General features: G+C 43.2%; 1 protein-coding gene across 1 annotated transcript; it reads left to right on the top strand.

Moving 5' to 3' along the window:
• Positions 1–9,026: 9,026 nt before the first annotated feature.
• On the top strand, positions 9,027–26,171 carry ppl (periplakin). Its single transcript, XM_083677739.1, has 22 exons — positions 9,027–9,250; positions 14,520–14,619; positions 15,106–15,260; positions 15,450–15,570; positions 16,022–16,147; positions 16,330–16,371; positions 16,681–16,842; positions 16,975–17,082; positions 17,349–17,444; positions 17,814–17,936; positions 18,276–18,422; positions 19,389–19,540; positions 19,814–19,917; positions 20,191–20,348; positions 20,531–20,709; positions 20,824–20,962; positions 21,192–21,385; positions 21,570–21,720; positions 21,828–21,911; positions 22,025–22,141; positions 22,756–22,848; positions 22,993–26,171. The coding sequence occupies exons 1-22, from the start codon at positions 9,195–9,197 to the stop codon at positions 25,663–25,665; spliced, it is 5,280 nt and encodes a 1,759-aa protein (XP_083533865.1). The 5' UTR covers positions 9,027–9,194; the 3' UTR covers positions 25,666–26,171.
• Positions 26,172–26,878: the final 707 nt, after the last annotated feature.

The raw sequence follows: 26,878 nt of genomic DNA, 5'->3' as shown, positions 1-26,878 counted from the left end.
TTCCTCTCCCTTACGATAGAACTTTCACAGGGGGAGCAACAACCTTTGAACTTTGAAATACCATACATACTGGACATCAGATCAGACTCAGTTCAGTATTTTATAGCAATCCCTTTAACTAAACCCTCAGTAGCCTTGTGCATCATTTCAGTGCATAGGTGAGGCACAGAACACGGGTAAGAGTCTGGCACACAGACAAACATGGTTTCATTATTTGAACACTAAACCATTTGACAGGATCTATCCAGGTGTTTCAGCTTATAATCAACTGTCATAACTGTCCATTATATTGATTCCATTCATTTTTTTATGCTCATCCCTCACCTACCTGGCACATTTAAGAGATTAATTTTCTATTACTTGTTTCAGTCCATTCCTTCTGAAGGTTCACACCCAGGCAGCCCAACCCCTATCACAACAAGACTGATAAGGGTAATGACACATTGCAACATAGTGAACATACCTTGTCTAGTGTCATGATACTAGGTTGTACTATTTATGCGTATGTGGAAATATGCGTATTTGAATTAGTAGTTGATGTTCTGAATTTGTATTTTTAGTGAATGACAGTAGAGTGGGAATGACTGTAAAACTGTATTTGTGTTGGATCACAGACACACACGCGCGCACGCACGCACCATACCCAGACACACACACACACACACACACACACACACACACACACACACACACACACACACACACACACACACACACATACACACCCACCCTTCAGTTTGAGAAAGCAGCCTAATTTAGAGTCCAGGATTAAAAATGATGCTGAGGCAAGAGGAATACTCTGAATAAGCAAATACACAGTGAGAGAGGGAGTGGGATTATGAGAGAGAGAGAGAGAGAGAGAGAGAGAGAGAGAGAGAGAGAGAAAACATAAAAGACAGGAGCTACAGCTCAATAACACATCCTAATTTAGAAACAGCACAGATTATCCCACTTTTAACTGTCAGCAGTGAACAAGATGATGAACAGGAAAAAAGAGAGAGAGACAGGGAGAGAGAGAGAAAGTGATAAGGAGAAGGAAAAAGAGCACACCATGTAGTTTCTATGCATTTACTTACAATTAACCATGTTTACTGGTAACACTATAATTTACAATAACGACCTGCAGGAGAGTTGTAGTTGTCTCTGTGGTACACCAGGTGGAGAGAGCCACTGTACACAAAACATATTTGCTAGTTAGTACCAAAAACAGGTTCTTCCTTTGTCCCTGTAGGGGAACCCTTTTGGGTTCCATGTTGACCCCTTTCATGTTGAACCCTTTCCACAAGGGGTTCTACGTGTAACCAAAAGGTTCTACATGGCACCAAAACAGGTTCTTCACAGGGTGCCCGTAGGGACAAATGAAGAAGTGTACGAGAGACACGCTGAGCTAGTAGAGAGGGGCACTGTACGATCATCTCAGAATACAACCACTCTTCTTGTCAAAACCATTCACAACTTTAGACAGAGTTCTCTTTCCCCCTTTCATGCTTGAGTTGACAAAGCATCAAGCAAGAATTCATCAAATACTGTTTATTTTTCTGTGGCACATACTGTATGTGCCCCGCTGGTGGAACGAGCTTCCCACTGCTGTCAGGATTGCAGAGTCACTACCTATCTTCCGCCATAGATTCAAAATCCATATCTTCAGGCTACATCTTGACTGTCCTTCCTAAAGACCTCTTCATCCCCACTACCCCCCTGTACAAGTTTCTCTACTGTAAATAAATTCTAGCATTGTGACTGCCAATAGCCCCTGGGCCTAGCATAGATTACTTTTTCTTATGATGACTGATGGATAGATGATTCACTTACTTAGACACATGTATTTGTTGTAAGTTGCTTTGGATAAAGGTGCCTGCTAAATGCCATAAATGTAATGTAAATGTATGAAAACCCAAAGCTTACACAGTACATTATTTTGTATAATCTATCAGTTATCTGTGTGGCTACAATCACTTCTCTTCTTAGAAATCATTCATCAATGCTCTCTATTGAAGTGGGTTGTGGTGAAATTGTGGTGAAATATCAGTGAGTGAATTACAGTCAGGTTCAGTAAAGGAAGGGTTGACTCAGAAAGTAAGGGACCTTGCTCCTCCCTGTGGTGAAGTCGTAATGAGTGGTTGGGGTGGGGCAGCCCAGAGGAGAGAGAGAGAGTGGAGCAAAGAGTACACCTGCCCCTCGCCCCTCCTTTCTTTAGAATGCAGAAAGGGAGGAGGAAGGGAGGAGGAAGGGAGTAGGTCGCTTCTGCCAGAGCTCAGATCCAGTCTAGCAGGTTCACAAACACACACACACACACCCACACACACACACACACCCACACACACACACACACACACACACACACACACACCTTCCCTTTCCTTCGATCTCATACCTGCGTAAGGCGTGTCTGTACACGTATAGATGCCGATGTCATGCCCACTGCAAAGTGACAGGTGTTTGTTTATGTGTAAGTAGACAACAGATGACAGCATTATTTTTCCTAACCTTGTGACCTGCCCAGGAAAAACCTCAGGCCCTAGTTATAAGATGAAACAGGATCCAGAGTTTTTTCCTGTTTAGGTCACGTTGTCTGGGAAAAACACATGGCCTTAGATGTGTCACAAAATCCCACAATATTACATTATACTCCAACAGATAAACACAGGCAAACATTACCATAATAACCCACTCAAAACAGGACAAAACTAGATAAAAACTTTAACAAAAGGCTAAAGCTAACTAAAAGCTCTCCTGGCTCTAACAAGGCTGGGTAGCTGATGGTGACTGATAGGAGCTTTCTTTGTGTGAGTGTGTGATGTGGATTTGGCCATATGGCCTCTCGGTCTGTGTGGTTTAGTGGTCTGGACGGACAGGGCAGGATTGCAGCAGCACAGCACTTTCAGTGACAGAAGGGTTTGGAGGGGTTTGGGGAGGCTTTGGTCAGAACTGGACCTGGGCCCGCTTTCTTTTGTATAGGAGCTCTGGAGCCTGGCGATTCAGGACCGTTCATCCGCTCTATGTCCCATTGGGGTCTTGCAAACAAAAAACACACACACATACACACACACACACACACACACACACACACACACACACACACACGTCTTGTCTGCTCATACTATTTCTATGCTATTGACCATCAACATCATCAGTGGCCTATCTCTACTTCCTGTGTCACACTTAGAAACTCTCCAGCTATGAGCAGAGCCAATGAGGGCATGTTCATTGATTTAACCATTGACATATGGGTTAACCCAGGATTTATCTGGACTGGAAGCCCGATAAGGTGATGATAGTAGTATGGGCAAATACTATCAAAATCAGCTGAACAAATACCTCTCTACCAAGGATTGTTCAGAATCCATTGGAATCCACCTTGCAACATAGTTTGCTGGATGGATCACAATTTTGAGGTATATGTGGAAAGGGAGGATTGCCAATGGAGCAGCTTTGTCATTAAACAGTCATGTTAAGCTGCACTTGAGTGACATAGTGAGTGTGTGTGTGTGTGTGTGTGTGTGTGTGTGTGTGTGTGTGTGTGTGTGTGTGCGTGTGTTTGTGTTTGTGTTTGTGTGTGTGTACGCTCAAATTCCTTGACTGCTGGCACTCCTGTCATTGAGATGCAGCTCTACACACCCTTCCACAGCTACAGCGGTCTTCTAAGCCACCCCAAATAACAAAAAGTCAACAAAATGTGGAGTATTACATCTGTAACCAACTAGTATTGATACTGTTGATTTCCTACCACCCACAACCTGTCATTGCAATTGTTTTTTTACCTTTTCATCAGAATTAGGTTGTAACATACCATCACTCTATCTGGAATGCATGATCAAGTGTTCTGATGCCCTATGGTATGTGTTGCTATGGTGGTTACCATTCAGGTTTGGAAGCTATGCAACTCCACACTCCTAACACCACACCACTAACCCTAACCCATATTTCTGGTCATGTGACGTAGTTGACATCCACAAAGTCACCTATCTGAGACCACACCTTGTTTGTGTGTTTGTTGTGTGTGTGTGTGTGTGTGTGTGTGTGTGTGTGTGTGTGTGTGCGCGTGTGTGTGTCTTGAAGAATAATAGGGATGAGCAGCACTGAGCAGCACCCCATGGTTTCCAGGGAAAGGCAACTCCATTCATGGGGAGCTACAGGGTGTGCAGGCTTTTGTTCTAGCTCAATACAAACACACCTGAAAGAAAGTCTGCATACATTGCTGCCCTCTAGGAATGGAGTTGCCCACCACAAATATGCTTCACAGGGCAAACACAGCACCTCCCCTGGGAACTATGTGTCCAAGTGTCATCTGTCATTTCTGCCATGCTACACTGAACCCACCTCCTCCCCGCAATGACAATGTTGGCGACACATAGTGACTGCCAGACACACCTTAAAGCTATCCCTTCCCATGTGGAGAATGCACAAACACACACACATACACACATACACACACACATACACACACACACACACACACACACATGCACACACACACAAACACCATACCTGTCAGTCAGCTCTCTGCTGTGCCACTCATGTCTGTTCATTTCAGGTCAGCTGATAGCTGAGTCCTGAAATGAACCAGCCCTGGAAATCTTAGGGTTTCTAGTTATTCTAGAGATTAAGAACTGTGATTAAAGATGAATTAACTGATTCTGCGATGATGATGCTGTTACGTTCTACATTTATCATCTCCAGTATCATATTTTAATTTGTTTATTCATTAATTAATTATTTGTGGGTTGGGTTGGGGAATGGAGGTTCAGAGGGAATTCCTGTGCTCCTATGCTAGTTCCATGTAGAACCCTTTTGGGGTTACACAGAGGGTTCTAAATGGAATAGAGGGTTCTAAATGGAACCCAAAAGGGTTATCAAAAACCTTTTGGGTTCCATGTTGAACCCTTCCATGTTGAACCTTTTCCACAAAGGTTTTTTACATGTTTTTTTACAAGGTCTTTTACATTTTTTACATTTTACATGGAACTCAAAAGGTTCTACGTGGCACTAAAGCAGGTTCTTCAAAGGAATCCCCTACAGGAACAAATGAAGAACCTGTTTGGAACCCCTTGTTTTTCAAGAGTGTACAGGTCCTGAATTGTGGCTACATTTTTGTCATTGCTGTGAATTACTGTGAAGATTACATGCTTTACACAGTGTTACATGTAGCAGGCGTATACTGTATATACAAATAGTGAAATAGTATGAACTGAACACATCGTGTTTCACGTGCCCAGCAGTCCACCAGCCTATCTACTTTCGCTGTTCTACATCAGATAACTCTGACAGAAGGCTGTTGTTCTTGTTTAAGAAAGAATCAATACAAACATTCCATTCATGGCATTCAGGTGTGTCCCATGAAACTACGCCTCTCTCTCTCTCTCTGTCTAAATACCTCACCCTGGTAACTTCCAGACTCCAAACTAAGAAATGGTAATGATGTTGCCTGAAGCATTTGATTCTCTTGCTTTAGTTTATTCAAACAGCAGGGGGTAAATTCTATTTAAATTCAGTCAATTCAGAAAGTGATTTTCAGGAAGTGACTTCTGATTTTCGGTGACTGAAATACCTTTGAATTGCAATTGCAATTTTCCGACATGTTCACACGTGTTTGATAGCATTCCTCATTCCATTCCATGCATGACAACGAGCCCGCCTTCCAATGTCTCCCTCCACAGCTTTACATCACATACACTATATCATATAGAGTGGTAGGGTAGGTAGACACTAGGGGTGGAGTCTGGTGGAGGTAGACATCGGAGGATGGGCTCATTGTAATGCATGGGACGGAATAATGAATGTCCTAGATAGCATTCCTCATTCCATTCTGTGCATTACAATGAGCCCTGACACACCATGCAACCTCTAGTAGAAGCAGGAAACAAACACCTGAATTGGAAAAGGAAACTCATTGAATGTGGTGTCCCAGGGTCGTATAGAATAGAGTAGGAGGATGTACGTATAATGTAGACAAGGTGCAGTGGGTGCAGTCAACATTTCAGAACTCCAGTCAGTGATGGAGGGAGGGCTTGGAATGTTGTTAATGTTTAAACGGATAGAATGGACTGTACCCTCCTCCATTGATTCTCCCCAACACTATCAGTAGAAGAATGCAACAATGAGGGGTTAGTGTGAGGGCACATAGATATAGAGCTATTCGTCAGTGATCATGATATGACTATGTTACAATGAAGAGTATCATCATACTATAGTATATGATCATGGTTGAGTTAGACGTGGCGCTTCATCTCACCTTACCCAACATCCAGTCCTAACCTCAACCATTGAGGGGATGAAAATATATCTGATCCTGAATCAGGGCTTAGAAGCAACTCTACTACCTGCTACCTGCTCTTTATTACACCCAGGGGTTCAATTCTGGAACTGGAACTTCTAACAGACATAGATTCTCATTGATTCTTATCATAGTCCATCCTAAAAGGTGTTTACATCCTCATTGGCAAAGATGTTGTCGTCCATCTAATGCATGTGATTAGTCACAGATCACACGGCTGGTTGGTGACATGTTGATACTTAGTGTGCTCACCCACATTCTCCTTCTACAGCCTACCCACAGGCATCCATACTCCCTTTCTCTCTGTCTGTCTGTCTGTCTGTCTGTCTGTCTGTCTGTCTGTCTGTCTGTCTGTCTGTCTGTCTGTCTCTCTGTCTGTCTGTCTGTCTGTCTGTCTGTCTCTCTGTCTGTCTGTCTGTCTGGCTGGCTGTCTGTCTGTCTCTCTGTGTGTCTGTCTGTCTGTCTGTCTCTCTGTGTGTCTGTCTGTCTGTCTCTCTATCAAACATGCATGCAAGAATGCATGCAGACACACGCCCACATACATACAACACATTCTTTCAACAGCAAACTCATTCACACATCTCTGGGCGTCAACTTATGAGCATAAAAACGTACAGTATGTACAGTATGTAATGGGGTTTCACACTTTCATAATTTGGTACAGTGAGTGAATAAGCCTTCTCATCGTACAAGCTCAATTCAACATCCCCCTTTCATGCTTTGAAGCCAACCTCTGGGAGGTTCAGAAAATAATTTGCTCTGTGCCATGTCTTTCAACCATTATCTATGCCAACACTGCCCAAACACCTGTTGACTGTTTGTCAGAAAAACAATGGCGGTATTGTTTACATTCAGCAAAACCGTGGTGAAGTGATCATATGCGGAGAGAGTGGGCGGTGTTGAGTGATAACTCAATCATCACATCAGAACAGGAACACACGCTCTCTCATACATATACAGTGCCTTCGGAAAGTATTCAGACCCCTTCATTTTTTCCACATTTTGTTGTGTTATAGACTCAATTTAAAATGGATTCAATTAAAAGAATTGGTCATCAATCCACACACAATACTAAAATGCAAAAATGTCATCAACAAATCACTCAATAATTTGAATTGAGTCCATCTTAATGCAAGGATAATAGTAATTGTAATTGTAATTTTGTAATTAATATCTTTGTTTTTATAGGGTCTCTGATTTGCACACAGACACACACACAGACACACACACACACACACACACAAACACACACACACACACACACACACACACACACACACACACACACACACACGTCGATGACTCATTATTTCTGATTGTAACCCTGTGGCCAGTTCCTTTAGCTCTTCCTCTCAGCCTGATTATGGGTTTCCTGTCCACAGCTCTGTCAGTGCCGGACTGAGGGGGTAGGGCAACAACACTATCATCCCATGCTTTGGACTTGACACAGTGTGCACACCAAGACTGTCAACGAGTCTGTAGTGTAGTTGATTACTCAAGCCTCTCTGAGTTAACTCAAGCCTTATCAACCAACCCTACAGTACCAACTGTAACATACCAGCCTCAATGCTAACATTATAGTTATTGCATCCTAAGGAAAATCCTTTCCCAAGCCTCCACCTGAGAAACTGAAGCACCTCAACATTATGCTTGTTCAGCATCATGCTTCAAACACAATGTAGGTTTTATTAGGACATTGTTTGTGACTGCTCTGCCATATCAACTATACTCCATTTGAAGCTCTGGGTCAAGTCTGCCATGGCCTAGTTAGGCTGATAACCCTCCACAATTCAGTTGTATCACCGCATTACACCTGATACTTACACCAACACACACACACACACACATACACACACACACACACACACACACACACACACACGCGCACACACACACACACATACACTCCGAGGAGGCTCTGGCAGGTTGAACTGGCTCTACAACTGTTGTCCTTTGAACAGGCACACCCCTGAACACACACACATACACACACACACACACACACACACACACACACACACACACACACACACACACACACACACAGTTGAGTCATACAGGGATTTCATGACTAAGATAGGGGAGTCCTATGGTATGCATCTCCATGGTTACCCTGCCATTATCCTGTTTTACATTTGGCCATCTACACCCCTTATCAGAATCATCTCCACAGTAACAGTATCTGTGTTTAAGACCTTGGTTAGGGACCAGCTCACAGAGACAAGCTCTTGTTTTGATCGATTAATGTGTGTATTTTGTAGTTTGTGTGTCTCCCGGATGAATAAAGGTTAAATAATAATAATTAAAATGTATATATATATATATATATATATATATATATATATATATATATATATATATATATATACATTAAAATGTGAGTCTAGATGTTATATTATATATATGACCGTAGAGAATAGAATAGCACTATCTCTATAGTACTTTGGACTGCTCCAGTCCCTGCAATTATTCAGCTGTAATTCATAAAGATGTCATCATGTCTGCGGGCTAATGCTGATCTGTTGTGTTCAGACGTAGGTGTCAGTATCAGTTAATATACCTGTATGGTAAGCATCATATCCACTCGGGCCGGGCCCCGCCCTGCGTTAATAGGTGACAGGTATGCACAACCTATGAGAGGAATCCAGTCCATACTTTAGTACAGTTCAGCCAAGCCTACTGTACCCTGACTGCTGAATCTTATGCTAGTGGGAGGGAACCCTTGATATCCCTAGACGTTTGGCGTGTGTAGATTATTTAGACACACTGTAGCCTACCTGTGCAGGAGGAAAGCGGACAGCTAATTCTCGCAGACAACACCCAAACTGCACCCAAGCCTCGCCTCTCCCCGCGGGATTGTTTCACAGAGCCAAGCCGAACTGCCAAACAGGTGTTCGGGGAAACAGCGAGACCTGTCAAAATGTTCAAGAAAAAGTCTAGCTCGAAGAATAGCGTGACAATCACGCAAACCAAAAAGTGAGTATCCCCAAACCAACTGTATAGTCTAAGTTCTCTCTTTTGAAAGATACGTTTATTTGATCATACTTGATTGAACTTTAAAGGTCAGTGCAAGTTTTACCAACTGTACGTCTAACCTTTTCTCTCGCTGTGATGAAATAAGTAATGATCAACATTGACAGCTAATACTCAAGATGTACATTTTATTCGTACGCGTTTGTTTTTTAATAAGGCGAACATTCTGGGACATTCATAGCATGTATGGATTGGAGATAACCACGTATAAAGGCAAACAAACCCACTATTAAAGGAAGCATTTTTAATAATTACATTGTTTGTATAGCCAATGTATCCTATTAACTACCAGAGGGTATGGTAAGATGTAAAATGTGTCAGGAACAGGTTTGATAACTTTTACGGTCGGTAGACCGAGAAAAGACGATGCATGAGAAAACGTCCTTTAAAATGTCAAACCCACAGTTGTCAAAAACTATAACTGTAGTCCATTGTAGTGCACTTAAATGAATGACATATACCTGGGTTCAGGCAATAGCCTATCCCAGTTTACTGCCAGTATGTTGGCATAGAAAATAATACCTCTGCTCCAAGTTTCAACACTCTTATTGGAAACAGTGCCATTAAATTGTGACACACACAAATTGTGACACACACAAGTGTTGATCACGTGTATGTCATTAATGTTTTTTGTTTTTATTTATTTAAACGTTATTTATCCAGGTTAGTCTCATTGAGAAAATATTTTTTTTTGTATCCTAAGTTGATTTGCATAAGATAATTAATAATAATAATAATAATATAAGGACAATTAATAATAATAATTGATTATCAATGATTTATGAATCATTTCATTGATTTAAATTCTCATGAATGTCTTATTCATCCCTTTTTACTGTAGGATAAAGTTCTGAAATATTGCCCAGGACTCAATGGATCTACAGTATAGCATTGTACTCTCAGGTTCACGTGAGAGCAGTAAATCTATTGGTTACCTTGTGTAACACCTAGCATCTCTTCTCTTCCCTGTTGCTTTGCCTGTGACTGAAAGGGCGGTGCTAATGGGCGGTGCTAATGGGCGGTGCCAACGGGCGTTGCCATAGAATCCCAGCTATTCCAGTGCCGCCACACCCACACCATTGTATCCGTGTTGCTTTTATAGTTAGAGTTTTCGTGTAAATAAAAGCCTTAAATGCTCAAATACCCGGTACCGTAGCTGGTTGAGGAACTTCATGTCGGAACAGGCAGAGTAGAGAGCAGAACAGACTAGTAGGGCCCTGAAGCTGAGAATTACTGTCTGGGTCTCTCTTGAACGAGAACAGGTGATATAATTGACACAGAGGCTGTTTACAAACATACCTGTAATTTTAGGACTTATTTGGGCTTTAAATGTTGTTGCATTTGGAAAAAGCTCTCCATAAGAGTTGATTGATTGATTGATATTATAGGTTGCAATCCTCATGGATATGGCCATTATTACCTGTTTAATTGTCAGCATCTGTATCTTGTTACTGTCAAGTCAATGTGACTGGTTATTTTAGCACCACTATTGAGCTTGATCACTTGAAGGACCCCTACCACTCCTGTCAGGGATGCAGCATCCTGACCTCTGTCCCTGCCTTGCCCAATCACAAACAAGCATAATATCTGCATTGCCCAATCACAAACCAGCCTGACACCAGTAAGTTCTATGCCTATGCACCGAGGGCAAACCCAAGTGGATGAAACATTCACAGCATTGCTGAATGTAGAATAGCAGCTCATTTCTATCTGCAATGATCTGAACTTTCCCCCTAACTGAACACACCCCATCATGTGCATGAGTCCACAGATGGGACTGATTGGACACATGGGCCTGGTTCAATTTTTGTCCTTGGTCCCTTTTCTTCTTTACTCTCAGAAACACTGTGTAGGTTGAAAGGTACATGGCTACATGGCTAGAAGTGCCACTAAGCATATTGCTCAGTTAGGTGGGTGGAGCATTACCATGTTGCTTACTCTTATCCAGTTATTTTAGTTTTAACAAAGAGATAGAGGTCTAGATGGAGGGACTAGTGGTCAAAATGGAACTGGGCCATGGCTGCTGAGAAGCTCATGTATAGCCCTCCACTCCCTCGATGAGTCATGGTTGTTACTTTCTGTTTCCAATTTGTCCCTCTCCATGGACATATTTTAGTTGTTATTCAAGCAGATGCATGGCTGCCAGTTTCAAATGAGAAAACCCCCACAAATCTATTATGGGGACATGAGGAAAAAAACAAAGTAAACTGAAGCTGTATTTGTTAGCTTGCTTCGAATACCCCAAACCTTAATCATAGATTCAAAAAGTACCAGATTATCCCAACATATGGTAACGTATGCATGCTCCACATAGCATGACACATATGATATGTACCCATCTTACTGTTATTGGAAGAAATGCTGGAAGAAAACCATGTACAGTATCTACAAGTTGTACACCTCTCACTGCATAGTTGGAAATGTAATTATATTTTCCCCTCACGCAAGAGGCCTCAAGGCTCAGCGCGAATTTCACTTAGAATTACTTTATTAGCTATGGAGTTGTGAAACTTTCAGTTTCCAAAATGTAAAAAATTGCAAAAATGGTCTTTTGGTCTTTTGACACTGACGATAGAACCTGAAGATTCAGCTTGTCTGGCGTCTAGCTATTTTGAACTCTTTACAATCACATCTTTGTGTTTCATGTTGATGTCATTCGGATGTTATCTTAGTCCAAACAGCTGGTGAATGAATGATGTCAGACTAAACACTTAGCATTGCATTAGGGGCTACCAAGAAGGCCTTAACCTTCAAATTTGAGGGTCCTACACTGTCACGTCTGTGAACATTTTCTGGCACACTTTATGTGCTGAAGGAGGAGAAAATCTACCCTGAGCGGACGTGTAGAGAGAGATATGAAAGGCAGGTTTCTCAAAAGTGTCCATTCAAGCTCTCAACTGTAACAAAAAAAGACTCAGGCTAAAGTAAAAGAGCAGCTTTGAATCTTAAGATGATCATAGCTTTGGTTTCAGTTCAGTGCTTTTGCAACTCATGGTTGCGTGCAGTGCTTTTTGGGATAATGAACGAGTCATCAGGGTATTTCAGGACACACACACACACACACACACACACACACACACACACGCACACACACATACACACACACACACACACACACACACACACACACACACACACACACACACACACACACACGCACAACCCTCCCGAAAGGCTGCCGATGTCCTGACATTTTACCTTAGTTTATGCCAATGCCAGTTTCACAATAATGAACCGGTTGGGCTCACATTCTCTGTTCCCAAGGTTCAAAACAAAACTTTCCAGAGTATGCAAACACATTGACTTTTTGCACAGATTTAGCAACATCCATGATTCTTTTTATTTTCTATTTAGTTTAGATGTGATACAGGGGCATGGAAAACTGATAATATGGGGTGATGCAGCTATTAGTGCCTTGAAGGGGATCATATGGAAAATAGTTTACATGACTGAAGTTATAATCCCCCTGTTGGCTATATTATCTCTTGGTTTAATCACAGTATGTGGCACTGTCTCACATGTCTGTGCCTGAAGCTTGACAGGCATTCTCGTCAATGTGCTGCAACTGTGAAACGCCATAAAAAGGTTCACTCATAAATCATAAACTGCAGGTAATCAAATGAGAAGGAAACCAGTCAGACCAGTTTGAAAGGGAGTAGAAACACCCTCCTCAAGATGAGAAATATATAATAAGACTCAACTCGTTCTGTCACAGTATCGCCTGAACATTGTGTAATGACCAATAAACAATGAAGAGAGTGGTCTGTTCACCCAATCAGAATGTAAAGACATGTTGTCTATTTGTTTTACAGTCCGCTATTTACATGGTATTTTTTTGTATAGAAATTACATGTTACAATGGTAATTACTTGATGACCTGGTAATTAGACTGTTGAGGATTAATTACTTTGACCACTGCTTAGAAAATTACACACTTTGATGATGACACCATGTCATCACAACAGGTTGTGTTGAGTTCCAAAAAGTAGCCATTAGTCTTACTATAGAGAGAGAGAGAGAGTGTGCGCGCGTGTGTGTGCGTGTCTGTGTGCACGTGTGAAGTAAGAATAGTAGTGACTTTGCATGTACAGTATCTATGATCAGATGGGTCTGTTCTAGTCGAGTGGAGTTCTTAGAACTGAGCCGAAGGGAGCTAGTACAGAATGTCTGCTTGCTGTGCGGGTCTCTTCACAAAGCAAAAGGGTTAGTCTGATGGCCTGGAAGCTTAGCAGCTGTTCCATTCAAATACAGTAGATGTTTTCTGACTTCTGACGCATATTATTTCTTCATGCAAGACAAAATCAACATCATCCAGGGCATACAGTAGATGCCTGTACAGTAGATCTGTTTCTCCTTTAGTCAACTTACTATTTTTTGGCAAGGCCAATAATACATTAATAATTTTGTGGCAATTTACCCAGGCTGATATTGACATCTCATTTGTTTCTATTTTGCCGCCTCTAGTGAAAGTCCTATGAAAGTTTGCCTGTCAATATATTTATTTCACAAATGTACCATATAAACAAAACAGTGCAATTTCCCCCACTAACACTTTGCACTAAGCAAATATGCTCCTACAGATGATAGATGAGACAATGGCACTACTGTACTGTCAGTAGGGCGATGTGCTTGATAAGAACGCCCTGTTGATACTGCCAGCAGTGTCTCTGTTACCAGTGTTATCTGAACCATGGGGAACCTGCAGGGAACAGATTGTTTCTTGGTTAACAGGCAGATGCCTGGAGTGAAGCAGGTGGACTATAGTCATTCCTTAGATGCCCTCCAGTTGAATTATGCAATACCGTCTTTGAAGTGTTCCATTTTGTATGTGTTCCTTATAGGGCTAAGATTGATTGAGCATGCCACTAAGATATCTGGAGCTTTGTTATAGTTTTCACATTGAATGTATCATACTCTGCACTGTTTATCCGTCCTTCATTGTTGCTAGTCATCTGACATTTCAAATAGTTTATTTATCCACAATAGGTTGTGTAGGCCAAGGCCCAAAAGTATTTCTTGTGTCTTGCTTGAGGATGTTTATTTTTGTCCTGTCCATTTGTCTTAGATAACCTTTATGATAATGTTTAGCCTCTCAGCTGCCCCTCTGGTCTTTCAAATTTCGTTGAGAAAGTCTTTTCACCAACACACATACAGCACATGATCTCTGAGGTTTCTCAGAGAAACTTACCTGTCGTTTTTTTTTCTCCTCCAGGGATTCCACTACCGAGCTGTCTGCTCTGATTGAGAAGCTGCAGAAGAATGCTGACAAGGTGGAAAAGAACATCTATGAAACGGAGCAGAACCTCAACAAGGTTAGTACTGCACTATAACAATCTGAACATCAGTGGAGGCTGGGGAGGTAGAAATCAGAGGACGGACTCATTGTAATGCATGGAACGGAATGAGGGATGGTATCAAACGCATGTGTGCAATACCATTCCTCATTCCATTCGATGCATTACAATGAGCCCATCCTCTGGTTTCTACCTCCACCAGCCTTTCGTGCTGTAGATGCACCACACCATGTACAATTATGTACAGTAACTCATGCAAACTATGATTCCATACCACACCAACCATATAATACCACTCTAATGTTGTATAAAGCCATAGAAATCTGCAGGCCTCAGTTCCAAATAGATCGGCTGTGCCTTAATTAATTTATTATGCATATATTAAGGTATTTGAGGTCCAAAAAACCTTATTTTTGGCAAAATATCCCTTTAAAACTACTTAGATTTTTTTAAGGGGGTGAACTATCTCTTTAATATGTGTTCTCTCTATGCTGTGTTTGGCAGGATGTGAGTAAGATAAATGAAGGGAAGCTGCCCCTGTACCAGGACGATACCAACAAGCGCATCCTCAACTCCCTGGAGCTGCTTACCGGCCTGGATGATGATGCTGTCAACGCCAAGCGCCTGCAGCACCCCCAGGCCGAGATGATCCAGCAGGAGTGAGTGATATACTACACACTGTAACCACAACACCCTCAGGCTGAGATGTTAGAATAGAGCAAATCTTAACGTTTCTCAACTGAACACCAGGCTATGGCCAGAAGCATTGGTTTTGTTTATTGGGTTTTTCACAAAAAACAGTAGAGTGTTTGAGTGTGTAGTCTGAGGTGTGTCCTGTGTTGTACCAGCATGAGGCAGCTGCGTGAGAGAGTGATGAAGCTCAGAGAGGACCACGACCACATCTACCACCTGACCCGCTCTGAGGGTATGCCCAGCGTCAACTGGGGCAAGATTGTCGATGATAAACTGGTGAGAGGTGACCCAGACACACACATACACAGACAGACATACACACACACACACACACACACACACACACACACACACACACACACACACACACACACACACACACAGACACACACATACACACATATTTAATAAGTCTTCATTTTCATGGAGTAATTGCCTCTGCTGCCACCTATGAGTGGAATACTCTAGTCAACATGTCAACAAATAAAACAGAGTGCTGGAATGCTTAGAATCACACTCTGGTGATGAGGTACAATAGCCCTGCCTGAGATATATAAACTCATCTGTCACTCTCGGACCTTGAGGATGTCCTCTTGACCTACTAGTAGATGCTTGCATCTTCCACGTGGTGGGAGACCCCAGGTTTGAACCCCACAGACTGATGTACAGTACATACAGTACAGTAGGCCAGATTCCATTCCTCTTCTATGTTTTTTTAATCTCCCAGGGCAACCTGAACAACAAGAGCTTTGGTCAGGACCTGCCCACCATAGAGAACGAGGTGGAGGAACACAACATCTTCCACAGCGAGGTGGAGGCCCTGGCCCCACACATCTCAGACAATGATGACAAGGTGAAACAGATGATTGTGTTACTGTACATGTCAATGGTTGCATTTCAGAAGCTGTTTGTCCTATTCTTGAATGCTTGCCTTCAAATCAGTGCCAAGGAGGGTGTTGCGGTTGAAGGATGTTAATTGAAACTTTATTGGCCTAATCTTTCTCTCTCTCTCTCTCTCTCTCTCTCTCTATTAAGGACTATGTCAGTAGCCTCCAGCTGAAGTACAACAAGCTCCTGGTAAGAATGACTTCATCCCTCACATGTCAAACACATGTCCTCAGAATCAGTATATCTAAGGCCCGAGCTGTGTGTGTGTGTGTGTGTGTGTGTGTGTGTGTGTGTGTGTGTCTGTGTGTGTGTGTGTGTGTGTGTGTGTATTTGCGTATAGAAACCGTTGAACCGAAGCAGGCTGCGAGCGTGTACAGTGCATGACAATTAAGAATTACCTTCCTCACCCCTAAGCTAACTTCAGTGCCTCCCAGTGCCACGAGGCTATATGCATTGTGTGTCGAACAAAACAAAACCTACTCCCTGTCACCACCCCAGGCTAGCTCCACTGCTCGCCAGCGCCACCTGCTGAGCCTGAGGGACTACATGCAGCACTGCACCAACGAGCTGTACTGGATGGACCAGCAGGCAGAGGAGAGGGTCAACTACGACTGGAGCGACACTAACCTGGACTACCCTGCCCGCCAGAGGCAGTACGAGGTAAGGAAGTCACACGCATACATACATACACACACACACACACACACACACACACACACACACACACACTCACACACACACACAAAGAAACACCACACGTCTTAATATTAATTAATTTTTATCTTCCAACAGAATTTCATCAGTAAGTGTCTGGAGTCCAAGGAGGCCACCATTACTAAGCTGAATGATGATGGAGAGAAGCTGATGGCTACTGACCACCCTGGGAAGAATGTCATTGAGGTATGTTTTCAGTCGTGTTTCGTGCAACAACAAAACAAATCTAAAGCTGACCACTTCTTTTACCAAGTAGATTTTTTTTTTATCCCTTTACCAAGTTTATGGGAAGTTATACACTAGAATAGAATACACTTATAGTGTTCAAAAATGTGTAATCCTTTTTGAAACACAACAAGTATACTATAATGTATATTGTTATATGTTATTTCAATGTGTATCATTTTATAGTCCATTTCATAGTCAAATCAACATGTTTTATTCTACCTTAGGCCCACATGGAGGCGGTGCATGCTGACTGGAAGGAGTACCTTAACCTGCTCATCTGTGAAGAGAACCACCTCAAACACATGGATGAGTACCACAAGGTGAGTGGCACACACCACCCCACCCCACCCCACCCCACACCACACCACACCACACCACACCACACCACACCACACCACACCACACCACACCACCCCACCCCACCCCACCCCACCCCACACCACACCACACCACACCACCCCACCCCACACCACACCACACACATTTCTTGATGCCTCCACAGCTGTTGTCTGTTGTTGTCTATTCAATCAATACAACTCTTACTCAACTCTTGTAGTAGCCTTAACTGTCTGTAATTTAATTAATTCTCTCAAAAAAAGAAAAGCTCAAAATTCCCCCAAGCATTATGATTTCACCTCAATTTTACAATTTCCTTGCTATTAATTTCCCGGCATTTTGTTTCTCTGCAGTACCACAAGGAGGCCAGGGACACCCAGGATCTGCTGAAGAGGCTGGACACAGAGGTTAACCAGAAGTACAACCCTGAGTTCAAAGACATGTACCAGATGGAGGGCCTCATCAGGGACCTGGATGTGAGTGGGGATTTCACTGACATCAACAGTATTCTTTTTACCCTCTACCCTGCTGCCTCTTCGCCTGGCCCTCCTTTACTTACCTACTGTCTAAATGTGAAAAAATGCTGATGTAGAGTGTAAGACAGATGATAGAAAAGACAATTTGAACAATGAAAAAGTACCCATTTTGAATCCCCTTGTCCTTGTTTGTTTTTTGTTGTACATTGCCTCAAGATGATATGTTTTGCTGTGTAGAACTGATCTCTACTTTATTGTAAAATTGCATGGCCAAAGGGTCAGTCAACGCAGTTCAATAATTGTGTGTGTGTGTGTGTGTGTGTGTATGTGTGTGTACAGGACCAGGCTAAGGCCATGGACCACTTTGACGAGCGTGTGATCGCCCTGCAGAAGCGTGGCTTGCAGGTCCTTCCTCTCAAGTTCCGCAGAGAAACGCCCCAGAAGCTCCTCCCAGTCGAGGCTCTGTGTGAGTTTGACACTGAAGAGGTAATTAACATGACAGCAAATGCCTTCTCCTCGTACAGTATGTTACAGAGCTATCTAGTCTGCCTTCTCCTCGTACAGTATGTTACAGAACTATCTAGTCTGCCTTCTCCTCGTACAGTATGTTACAGAACTATCTAGTCTGTCAGATCTGGAAAACGGTGGGGCAAGGAGGGTTCTAGGGGGAAAGGGCTGATATTCGGGCAGGCCTGCACTGATCTCACAGATCTCCACCCTTAAACCTCCTGCCAACACTCCGGCTCTTGTCGATCAAACTTCCAACCCCATTCTCCTGCCTCCTCCTCCCTTCATCTCCACCCATGTAATCCCCCACACCTTCCCCTTTCCCTCTCTTTTTTTCTTTCCTCCCCCATCTCCTCTCTGTCTCTCTCTCTTTCTCTCTTCTCTAACTCTTCTAATCCCTGAGTGTTCACTGCCATCATGACTAAGCACTTCGCAATGCTATTTAGTTTTTTCTCTCCTACTCTCACTCTTTTAATTCCAGTCCTCTAACTTTGGTTTTGTGTCCTAATTTATTTAAATCCTGTAAGAAAGCCTGGGACTGTGCTTAGTATCTTATTTAAGCCTCTAGGGGATCAGAACACACTGTAGGCAGAGTGGATTTTGTTTAAGAGTGAGGGGTGCTTGTAAGTTTTAGGTGACAGATCAGTGGGTGAAAGTTGGTAATGTTATGGTTGCCCCATGACTAATATGTGGGAGTAGGTTGACGCTGTTCGTAACCCACTGACAGGGTCAGATTTTTGGTTCATGTTAGAACTGCGGGTAGGGTAATGAAAAGTGATTCTAGATCTCAATTAGATTAAAAATACTTGATTTATCCTATATAATTATATAGGCAGGAGTGCACGTACATAAAACATAACATAACAATTAACATTGGACACCGAGTTTTACCTCAATCGTATCAGTATGTGAAACTCTGTGTTGTGTTTTGGTTGTCCTGTGCAGGGTCAGATCTTGCGTGGGGAGAGGTACACCCTGCTGAGAAACAACGGGACCAAGTGGGATGTGAAAGACTCGGCCGGGCGTCAATTCACCGCCCCTGGGGTCTGCTTTCTGATCCCCCCCACTGACCCTGAGGCTGTCTCTGTCGCTGAGAAGTGAGTGTGTGTGTGTGTGTGTGTGTGTGTGTGTGTGTGTGTATGTGTGTGTGTGTGTGTGCGTGTGTGTGTCTGTGTGTGTGTGTGTGTGTGTCTGTGTGTGTGTGTGTGTGTGTGTGTGTGTGTGTGTGTGTGTGCGTCTGCCCACACACTCAAATGCACGTGCATGTTACACATCAGACACCCTCAGGCTCATGGGTCTAGACATTAGTTCACTGTATGATTGCAGTATATTTGTACAGTGTACATACAACAGTATGTCTGTGTTGTCAGTCTGGCCAACCAGCAGAATGGCATCAAGCAGAAGGTTTCTGAAAGTAAGGGAACCCTGCAGAAACGCCTGGGGGAGCTGCAGAAGCAAACCACCAGCGGCAGTGGTATGTACTGTATTGTAACAACTGAATTCATGCATTGCTCAAACTCACTGAAAAAACTAACCTCCCGATACAAGAAGTTGCCATTGAGATGCCTGTAGCCCTTACAAACATTTCAATCTCATTAAACAACCTAACCTTGTGGTACAAGAAGCTCTAAAATATTCATCAATTAGCCCACATGAGAATACTGTAGTTTCAATCAGTATTATTATTCACTCTCCACCCATCTGTTCTCACCACGATATATACTTGTGACTTTGTGTGTGACCTCAGATAATCAAGAACAGCAGTGTCGCCAGCTGATGGCTGGTCTTGACAAGGTGACCAGTGATCTGGACAAGCAACAGAAGGCCATCTATACTCGAGTGCGCCCCCCTCTGGAGCAGACCAGGCCACTGCAGGACAGTGCAGATCGCCTGCAGGATATGAAGGTAACTCATCATCCTACCCTCTCCCTCTCTCTTTCCAATATCTTACCTGCATACTTGCTATTACTAGTCTTTGTCAGTCTCTCTTCCATATCCTTGTTTCAATTAGTCTATGAAATAAAAATAAAAACATTGTCAGGAAATGGTGGATTAGTTTAAATGCTCATCTCATATTCTCCCAATAGGACATTGAGGCTGCAGTTCGGAAGATCGAACCGGAGAAGTCCTCCAAAGTGAAGGAGGCGGAGACATTCCTGACCTCAAACCCCAAATGTGCCAGTGCCCCTCAGCTCTACGCCAAAGTTGACGACGTCAACAACAAATACGACAAGATCAACCTGCTGTTGAAGTGCTCAGAGGACAAGTATGTATCTTTTCATTGAATAGGCTTCAGAGAGGTGCGGGAGAGATTCCATAAAAGTGGGACAAAATATATGTGTCACATGAATCTTATGTCATGCGATCTGTTTGTTTACAGACTTCAGAATTCCAACCGCTTGGAGAACTCTCTTCAAAATGGGAAAACTTTATTGTCCACCTACGAAAACAAACTGGCCAGGGAGGAGGTTGCCCCGGCAGACATGGCTTCACTGGAGAGGACACAGCGCGACCTAGCTGTAAGATGCAAGCACTTTGCTCTATTATCACACAAATCAGAAGTTTACATTCAGCATGATTCAAATTCAGATAATGATGTATTTATTTGATGTATTATTGGTGTATTTATATGATGTATTATTTCTACAGCTCGTAGATGTACAAAAAATACAGCAGATCTCCTATTGACATCAATGACTCATTTAGCATGACTTACCCATGATTCAACACACCTACCTGTCCTGATAGGATGTTGGAGCAGAGCTGAAAGCTAAGAAATCGGCGGTCACGGAGACTGAGCAGAACCTGCGTGCAACCAAAGGCAGCTGTGACAACATGGCCACCAAGCTGCAGGAGCACTGCCCTGACATTGAGAGGCAGGAGGCCGAGGTCCAGAAACTCAGCAAGCGATACGACAACCTCAACAGGCAGATCGATACAAGGTGAGGGGATTTTTTCACTTTGAGCACCCGCCCATCCAAATGTCTGCACATCCCATACACACTATTAATGCTCCCAAGTGAAGTTGTTGTCTACATAGAGACAACCAATCTTTCGACTTTGCAGATTGTGCTTACATTTAAATTACTGCTGCAATGAGTCTTATAAAGTTGTGTTATGTTACAGATCTCAGAGCTTGCAGAGAGCCAAGATGTCGTACAACAACTATCGCAACGATTACGATAACCTGAACACCTGGCTCTCACGTGTGCCAAACTACGAGCCTCGTGAAACCGATGATGTCAGACAAGTGGAGACCAAGCAGAAGAACCAGAGAGTAAGTGTTTCGAGTGTTGATCATAGTTGTGTTGCAATTAAATAATATATATGTATAGATATATATTGGGTGAATTAAAAAACTTTGTTTGTTGTTCTTTTCCACAGAACCTGCTCTCTGATATTGCAAGAAAGGAGTCTGACTTGAACAATGTGTCGAAAAATGCACAGCTTTACCAACAGGCTGTCAAGGTAGAGACATTAACACTAATAAAACCCGTTTTGATACTACTACTAGGAGTAAATCTTTTATTTATTTAACTTCACATAGTTGTTTATTTGACCTATACTGTGTCTCTTTCAAGAACTACGAGAATGAGACTGAGAAGTTTAAGTCTATGCTTGACCTTGAGGACGGACTGGTCCCCCAGACATACAAGAGGAGCAGACTGGAATCACCTGCACTGAAGGTCAAGGGAGAGGTAAAGAGGAATATAATGTGTGTTGAAATGGGCCTAATTGTATCACCATTTTATATTCAAATTAAAACGTGAGTGTTCCTGACTGAAATAAATAAAAAGTATGATCCCCTCAATGTGTACCACTTCTTTAATTTGGTTGTTTTTCTACCATGTCCATTTTTCTAAATAAATATTATAAGGGGCATAATATAAAGGGGCAATCTGGGATTTAAAAAAAAGATCCGATCCTTTTTTTGGTAAACAGCTGAAGGGATAGGGCTGGAGAAATGTAACCACTCTCAAATTCATAGACTGGAGTTATGGATGCAAGGACTGACCATCCATGAGATCAAAATGACAGTTTTAACCATGTTTTATAGCTATACAGTGTTTGTTTACAATTACATTGTTTACAAACAATGGAGTAAAACAAGCTTATATTTTGGGTTCTGATGGGGTAAAACAGTTAAACTAAGCTCATGAGGCATTTATAGGCAATATATATAGGCAAGTTATAGTCTTCACAAATGAATGACTATATATAATTTACATTTAATGTCAGGGCTTATTTGCTATTGGATTCAAATTAATCAAAGGATCCAAAGAATAACAAGTTATTTTTCTATTGTTTACAGGAATCTGCCATTGAGGCAAAATTCAGAGAAGTGAATGCAGTTAATAAGCAAAAGCTGCAAAATCTGGAGTTTGCCCAAAGTCTTCTGAATCAGGTGAGATATTCTTGGACTTTTTTCACATGATGATAATCATTCTTCAAATTATGCCTCATAACTTTATTAAATCTAAATTATTTTTGAATACATGTCCTTGCCATTTTATTTTAATAACCACATCATTCTCTCTCTCTGTTCCAGCAACCAGAGATCACTATGGTCCAGTCAAGGAATGTCCAATCCGTGAACTCTGCCTCACCAGGGGAGGAGCCTTGGAGGATCAAAAAGCAACTGGAGGATGAGATCCAGAGGAGGGAGCAGCTGGAGAAAGAGCTGGAGACCATCCAGACGGATATCTACGTATTGGAGGGCCAGAAGCCCCAGGACACCATCGTCAAGAAAGAGCTGATCAAGAAGGTCCCAGACCCTCAGCTTGACGAGGAGGTCCACAAGGTCCAGCAGAAGCTGTCAGAGGAACGCCGGACAACCCGGGTTCTAGAGAATGACCTGGAGGCCCTGACACTGAAGCTGCGTGGAATTGAGACTGAAGTCAAGGAGGGGGCGCAGAAGTACACCGTAAAGGAAGTCCTGCGCATCGAAAGGGACCGCGGGCAAGAGGAGGAGGTGCGCAAGCTCCGGGAGGAGCTGGAAGAGCTGAGGAGGCAGAAGATGATCAAAGACAATGAGGTGATCCATATCCAGAGGCAGGTGACGCTCTTGGCCCAGGAGAAGTCCAGGGAGCAGGAGGTGATCACCGAGGAGGAGGTGATCAAAGTCCAGAATGACCCACAGCTGGAGAGCGAGTACCGGGTGCTCCTGGAGAGGAAGCAGAAGGAGACGGAAGGCAGGAAGGAGCTGGAGGACGAGCTGCGCTTCCTGCAGGATAAGCTCCGCAGGCTGGAGAAGGATAAAGCCATGGCAGAGGAGAAGATCTCCATCAAGGAGGTCCTGAAGGTGGAGAAGGATATCGTGTTCGAGAGGGAGGTGGAGAACCTGAGGAGGCAGCATGAGGATGAGAAGGCCAAACGCAGGTCGTCCCAGAGAGAGAAGACAGACCTTCAGAGGAAGATCACCAGCATGGAGGAGGAAAAGTCAAAGGTTATAGTTCAGGAGAAGGTGCGAGAGATTGTCAGACCCGACCCTAAGGCCGAGAATGAGGTAGCCAACCTTCGTATGGACCTTGTGGAGCAGCAGAGACGATACAGGGACACGGAGCAACAGCTGAAGACCCTCCAAGATGAGCTGAAGATGCTGAGAAACAGAGGCCCGCAGGTGGAGATCAAGGAAATCATCAAAGAAGTCATCAAGTACAAGACTGACCCGCAGACTGAGAGAGAGCTGGAGAAACTCCGCAACGAGATTGTGGACAAAACCCACCAGACAGAGAAATCAGAGATGGAGATCAGGCAGCTCAGGGACGAGATTCAGAGGTGGAAGGACACCAAGCCCCAGGTGCAGACCAAAGAGGTGGTCAATGAGGTGCTGCAGTATAGAGAGGACCCCAAGACCAAGGAGGAGATTGAGATCCTCAAAAGGAAGCTGTCGGACGAACAGAAGAAACGCCTGGACCTGGAAAGAGAGAGGTCGACCACTGAGGAGAAGGTCAGGGTGAGGAAGATCGACCTCTCCCAGGTCAGGGAGAAGATTGTCCAGCAGGAAGTGGTCAAGATGGAGGAGGACCCCTTGCTGAAGTCTGAGTGCACCACCTTCACCCAGAACATCAACAATGAGCAAAGGCAGAAAGAGAGCCTCAAAGAGGAGTTCTTCCAGCTCCAGAGACAGAAGGCCGACCTGGACCTACAGCTGGAAGAGTTGGAGCGTGAACGCAGAGCCCGACGAGACGCCGAACTGGAGATTCAGAGACTGAAGGTCAGGCTTAATGAGATGGAGATCCGAGACAAGGAGAACCGGGAGAAGGTGACGGTGAAACAGAAGGTGGTGCTGCAGCAGGATCCCCAGCAAGAGAAAGAGCACTCCATTCTCAGACTGCAGGTGGAGGAGGAGAGGCACAAGCGCACACTGCTGGAGAAGGACCTCAATGACCTGATCCAGCAGCAGCTCACCCTGGAGAAGATTGAGGTGAAGGAGAAGGTGGTGCGTACAGAGAAGGTGCAGGTGGAGAAGGACCCAGAGGCAGAACTGGAAATACAGAGGCTGGGAAGGACCCTGGAGGAGGAGAAGAGGAGGAGACACGAGCTGGATCAGGAGCTGGCCACCATCACTTCCCGCCTCTCTGATATGGAGTTTACCAACACCAAGTCCTCCAAGGAGCTGGACTACATCCGTGATGAGAGCAACCGGGTGCAGCTGGAGAACCAGCGCCTGCAGAACGAGATCCGCAGGCTCCAATCCGAGATTCAGATCACCTCCAAAGAAACCCGGCACATCACAGAGTCTGCACCCATGGAGAATGGCAAGAACCTGGAGCTGAGGCTGGAATCGCTAAAGAAGGAGCTGACAGAGCTGAGAGGAATCACGGGCCAGAAGGATGAGGAGATCGAAAAGCTTCAGAAGAGCTTGTCGGCCATAAGGATCAAGAGGGAGCAGAGGGAAAGCCACCTCCGCAGGTCCATCGTGGTCATCGACCCAGACACAGGGAAGGAGATGCGGCCGGAGGAGGCTTACAAGCTGGGGCTCATCGACTGGAAGATGTTTGTCAACTTGCAGAGCCAGGAGTGCGACTGGGAGGAGATTTCTGTCAAGGGGCCCAAGGGAGAGTCCTCTGTTCTTCATGACAGAAAATCGGGAAAGAAGTTCTCCATTGAGGATGCTCTAAGGGCTGGGAACATCACAAACAGCCAGCTGCTGCAGTACCAAAACAAAGAGATCACTATCCAGGAGTTTGGTGTCATGGTGTCTGGCAAGACAATGTGAATGAGGGAAATCTGAAAAATACATTACATCTATTTTTGTATCTTATGTGTTTTAAATGTGTGTTCATCTTTGTCTTGATTTAATATTTTACTAATATTTTAATTCTGACATTCATCTATGTTGAATTTACATTATTTTCTGTCTTTACAACGCACTATAATATTTATTTTCTAATGTAAACACCATATAAATGCTCAAACTGGTGGTTCTGGTTTTTAATTAGGGCTGTTGTGGCTATGGTTAAGACCAATTTAATACATAACATTTTAAATGGTTGGAAAATTGGGTTCTATCCCTAAAATGAGCTTGAATTTCTTACACTGGGTACAGGGCGTAGAGGTAATATGTTTCATGTCTCTCTGTTTTTGCTGTGGGAATATGAAACAAACACAAGGATGTTGATAACACATCAGTCTTTCTTTGTGTTATGCTACTATAAACATTCTCAGCTGTCTGTTTTACATGTCTGGCAACCTAAATAAAGAAGTAAAATGTTAATGGGAAAATGTGTTTTGTGTTTAGTACTATTTCAAAGACTGACAGGTATTTATTTAGATTTATATCTAAATGTCAAAAAGCATCTCATCTTACACCATACACTCAGAAAGCACCTTTTTCTGTGAATTATAAAATGCATCAGAATCCAGATTCCTGTTGACCTCAAGAGTAGCCCTGATCAACCAAGCCTTTTTTCTTTTGAGTGTACAATTGATAAGATAGCGAGAAAAAGTCCTGTCAGCAAAAGCTGGCAAAGCCCTCCACATTTTTGCCACACACAGTACACTAGTACAATAGCTCCACAGCAAGGTCAAAATTATCAAATCAATTCAGCCTGAAGGTCTCTCTACAGACCCCACAGGGCTTAGGTAGGAAATACACCAAAATGAAATTAGAACAATTAATCCCAGGATTTTGACAAAATTACAAAATCCTGTCTGGACAGAGGATGTAATCTTATGTTATGTAAGAATAAAAATGATTCATATGCCTATAATCTTTGCACCTTGACTTTTCCCAAAAACATTCCACCCCCAAGACATCACTATTCTGTCTTTCTAAATTAGAAATAGCTGAAATCTGTCAGAATTAGAATCTGTATTATTATTATTGCTTGGGTAAAGCTATGAGGAAATTATGTTTATCACTATGTAGATTTCTCTCTAATCTCCTCACAGCCCAGCCCATGATTATAATTTTCCAATGGGGTTTAACC

This window comes from Argentina silus (assembly GCF_951799395.1).
Source record: "Argentina silus genome assembly, chromosome: 9".
Lineage (NCBI taxonomy): Eukaryota > Metazoa > Chordata > Actinopteri > Argentiniformes > Argentinidae > Argentina > Argentina silus.
The sequence above is the reverse complement of the archived record's forward strand: the minus strand, read 5'-3'. Positions and strand labels throughout refer to the sequence as shown.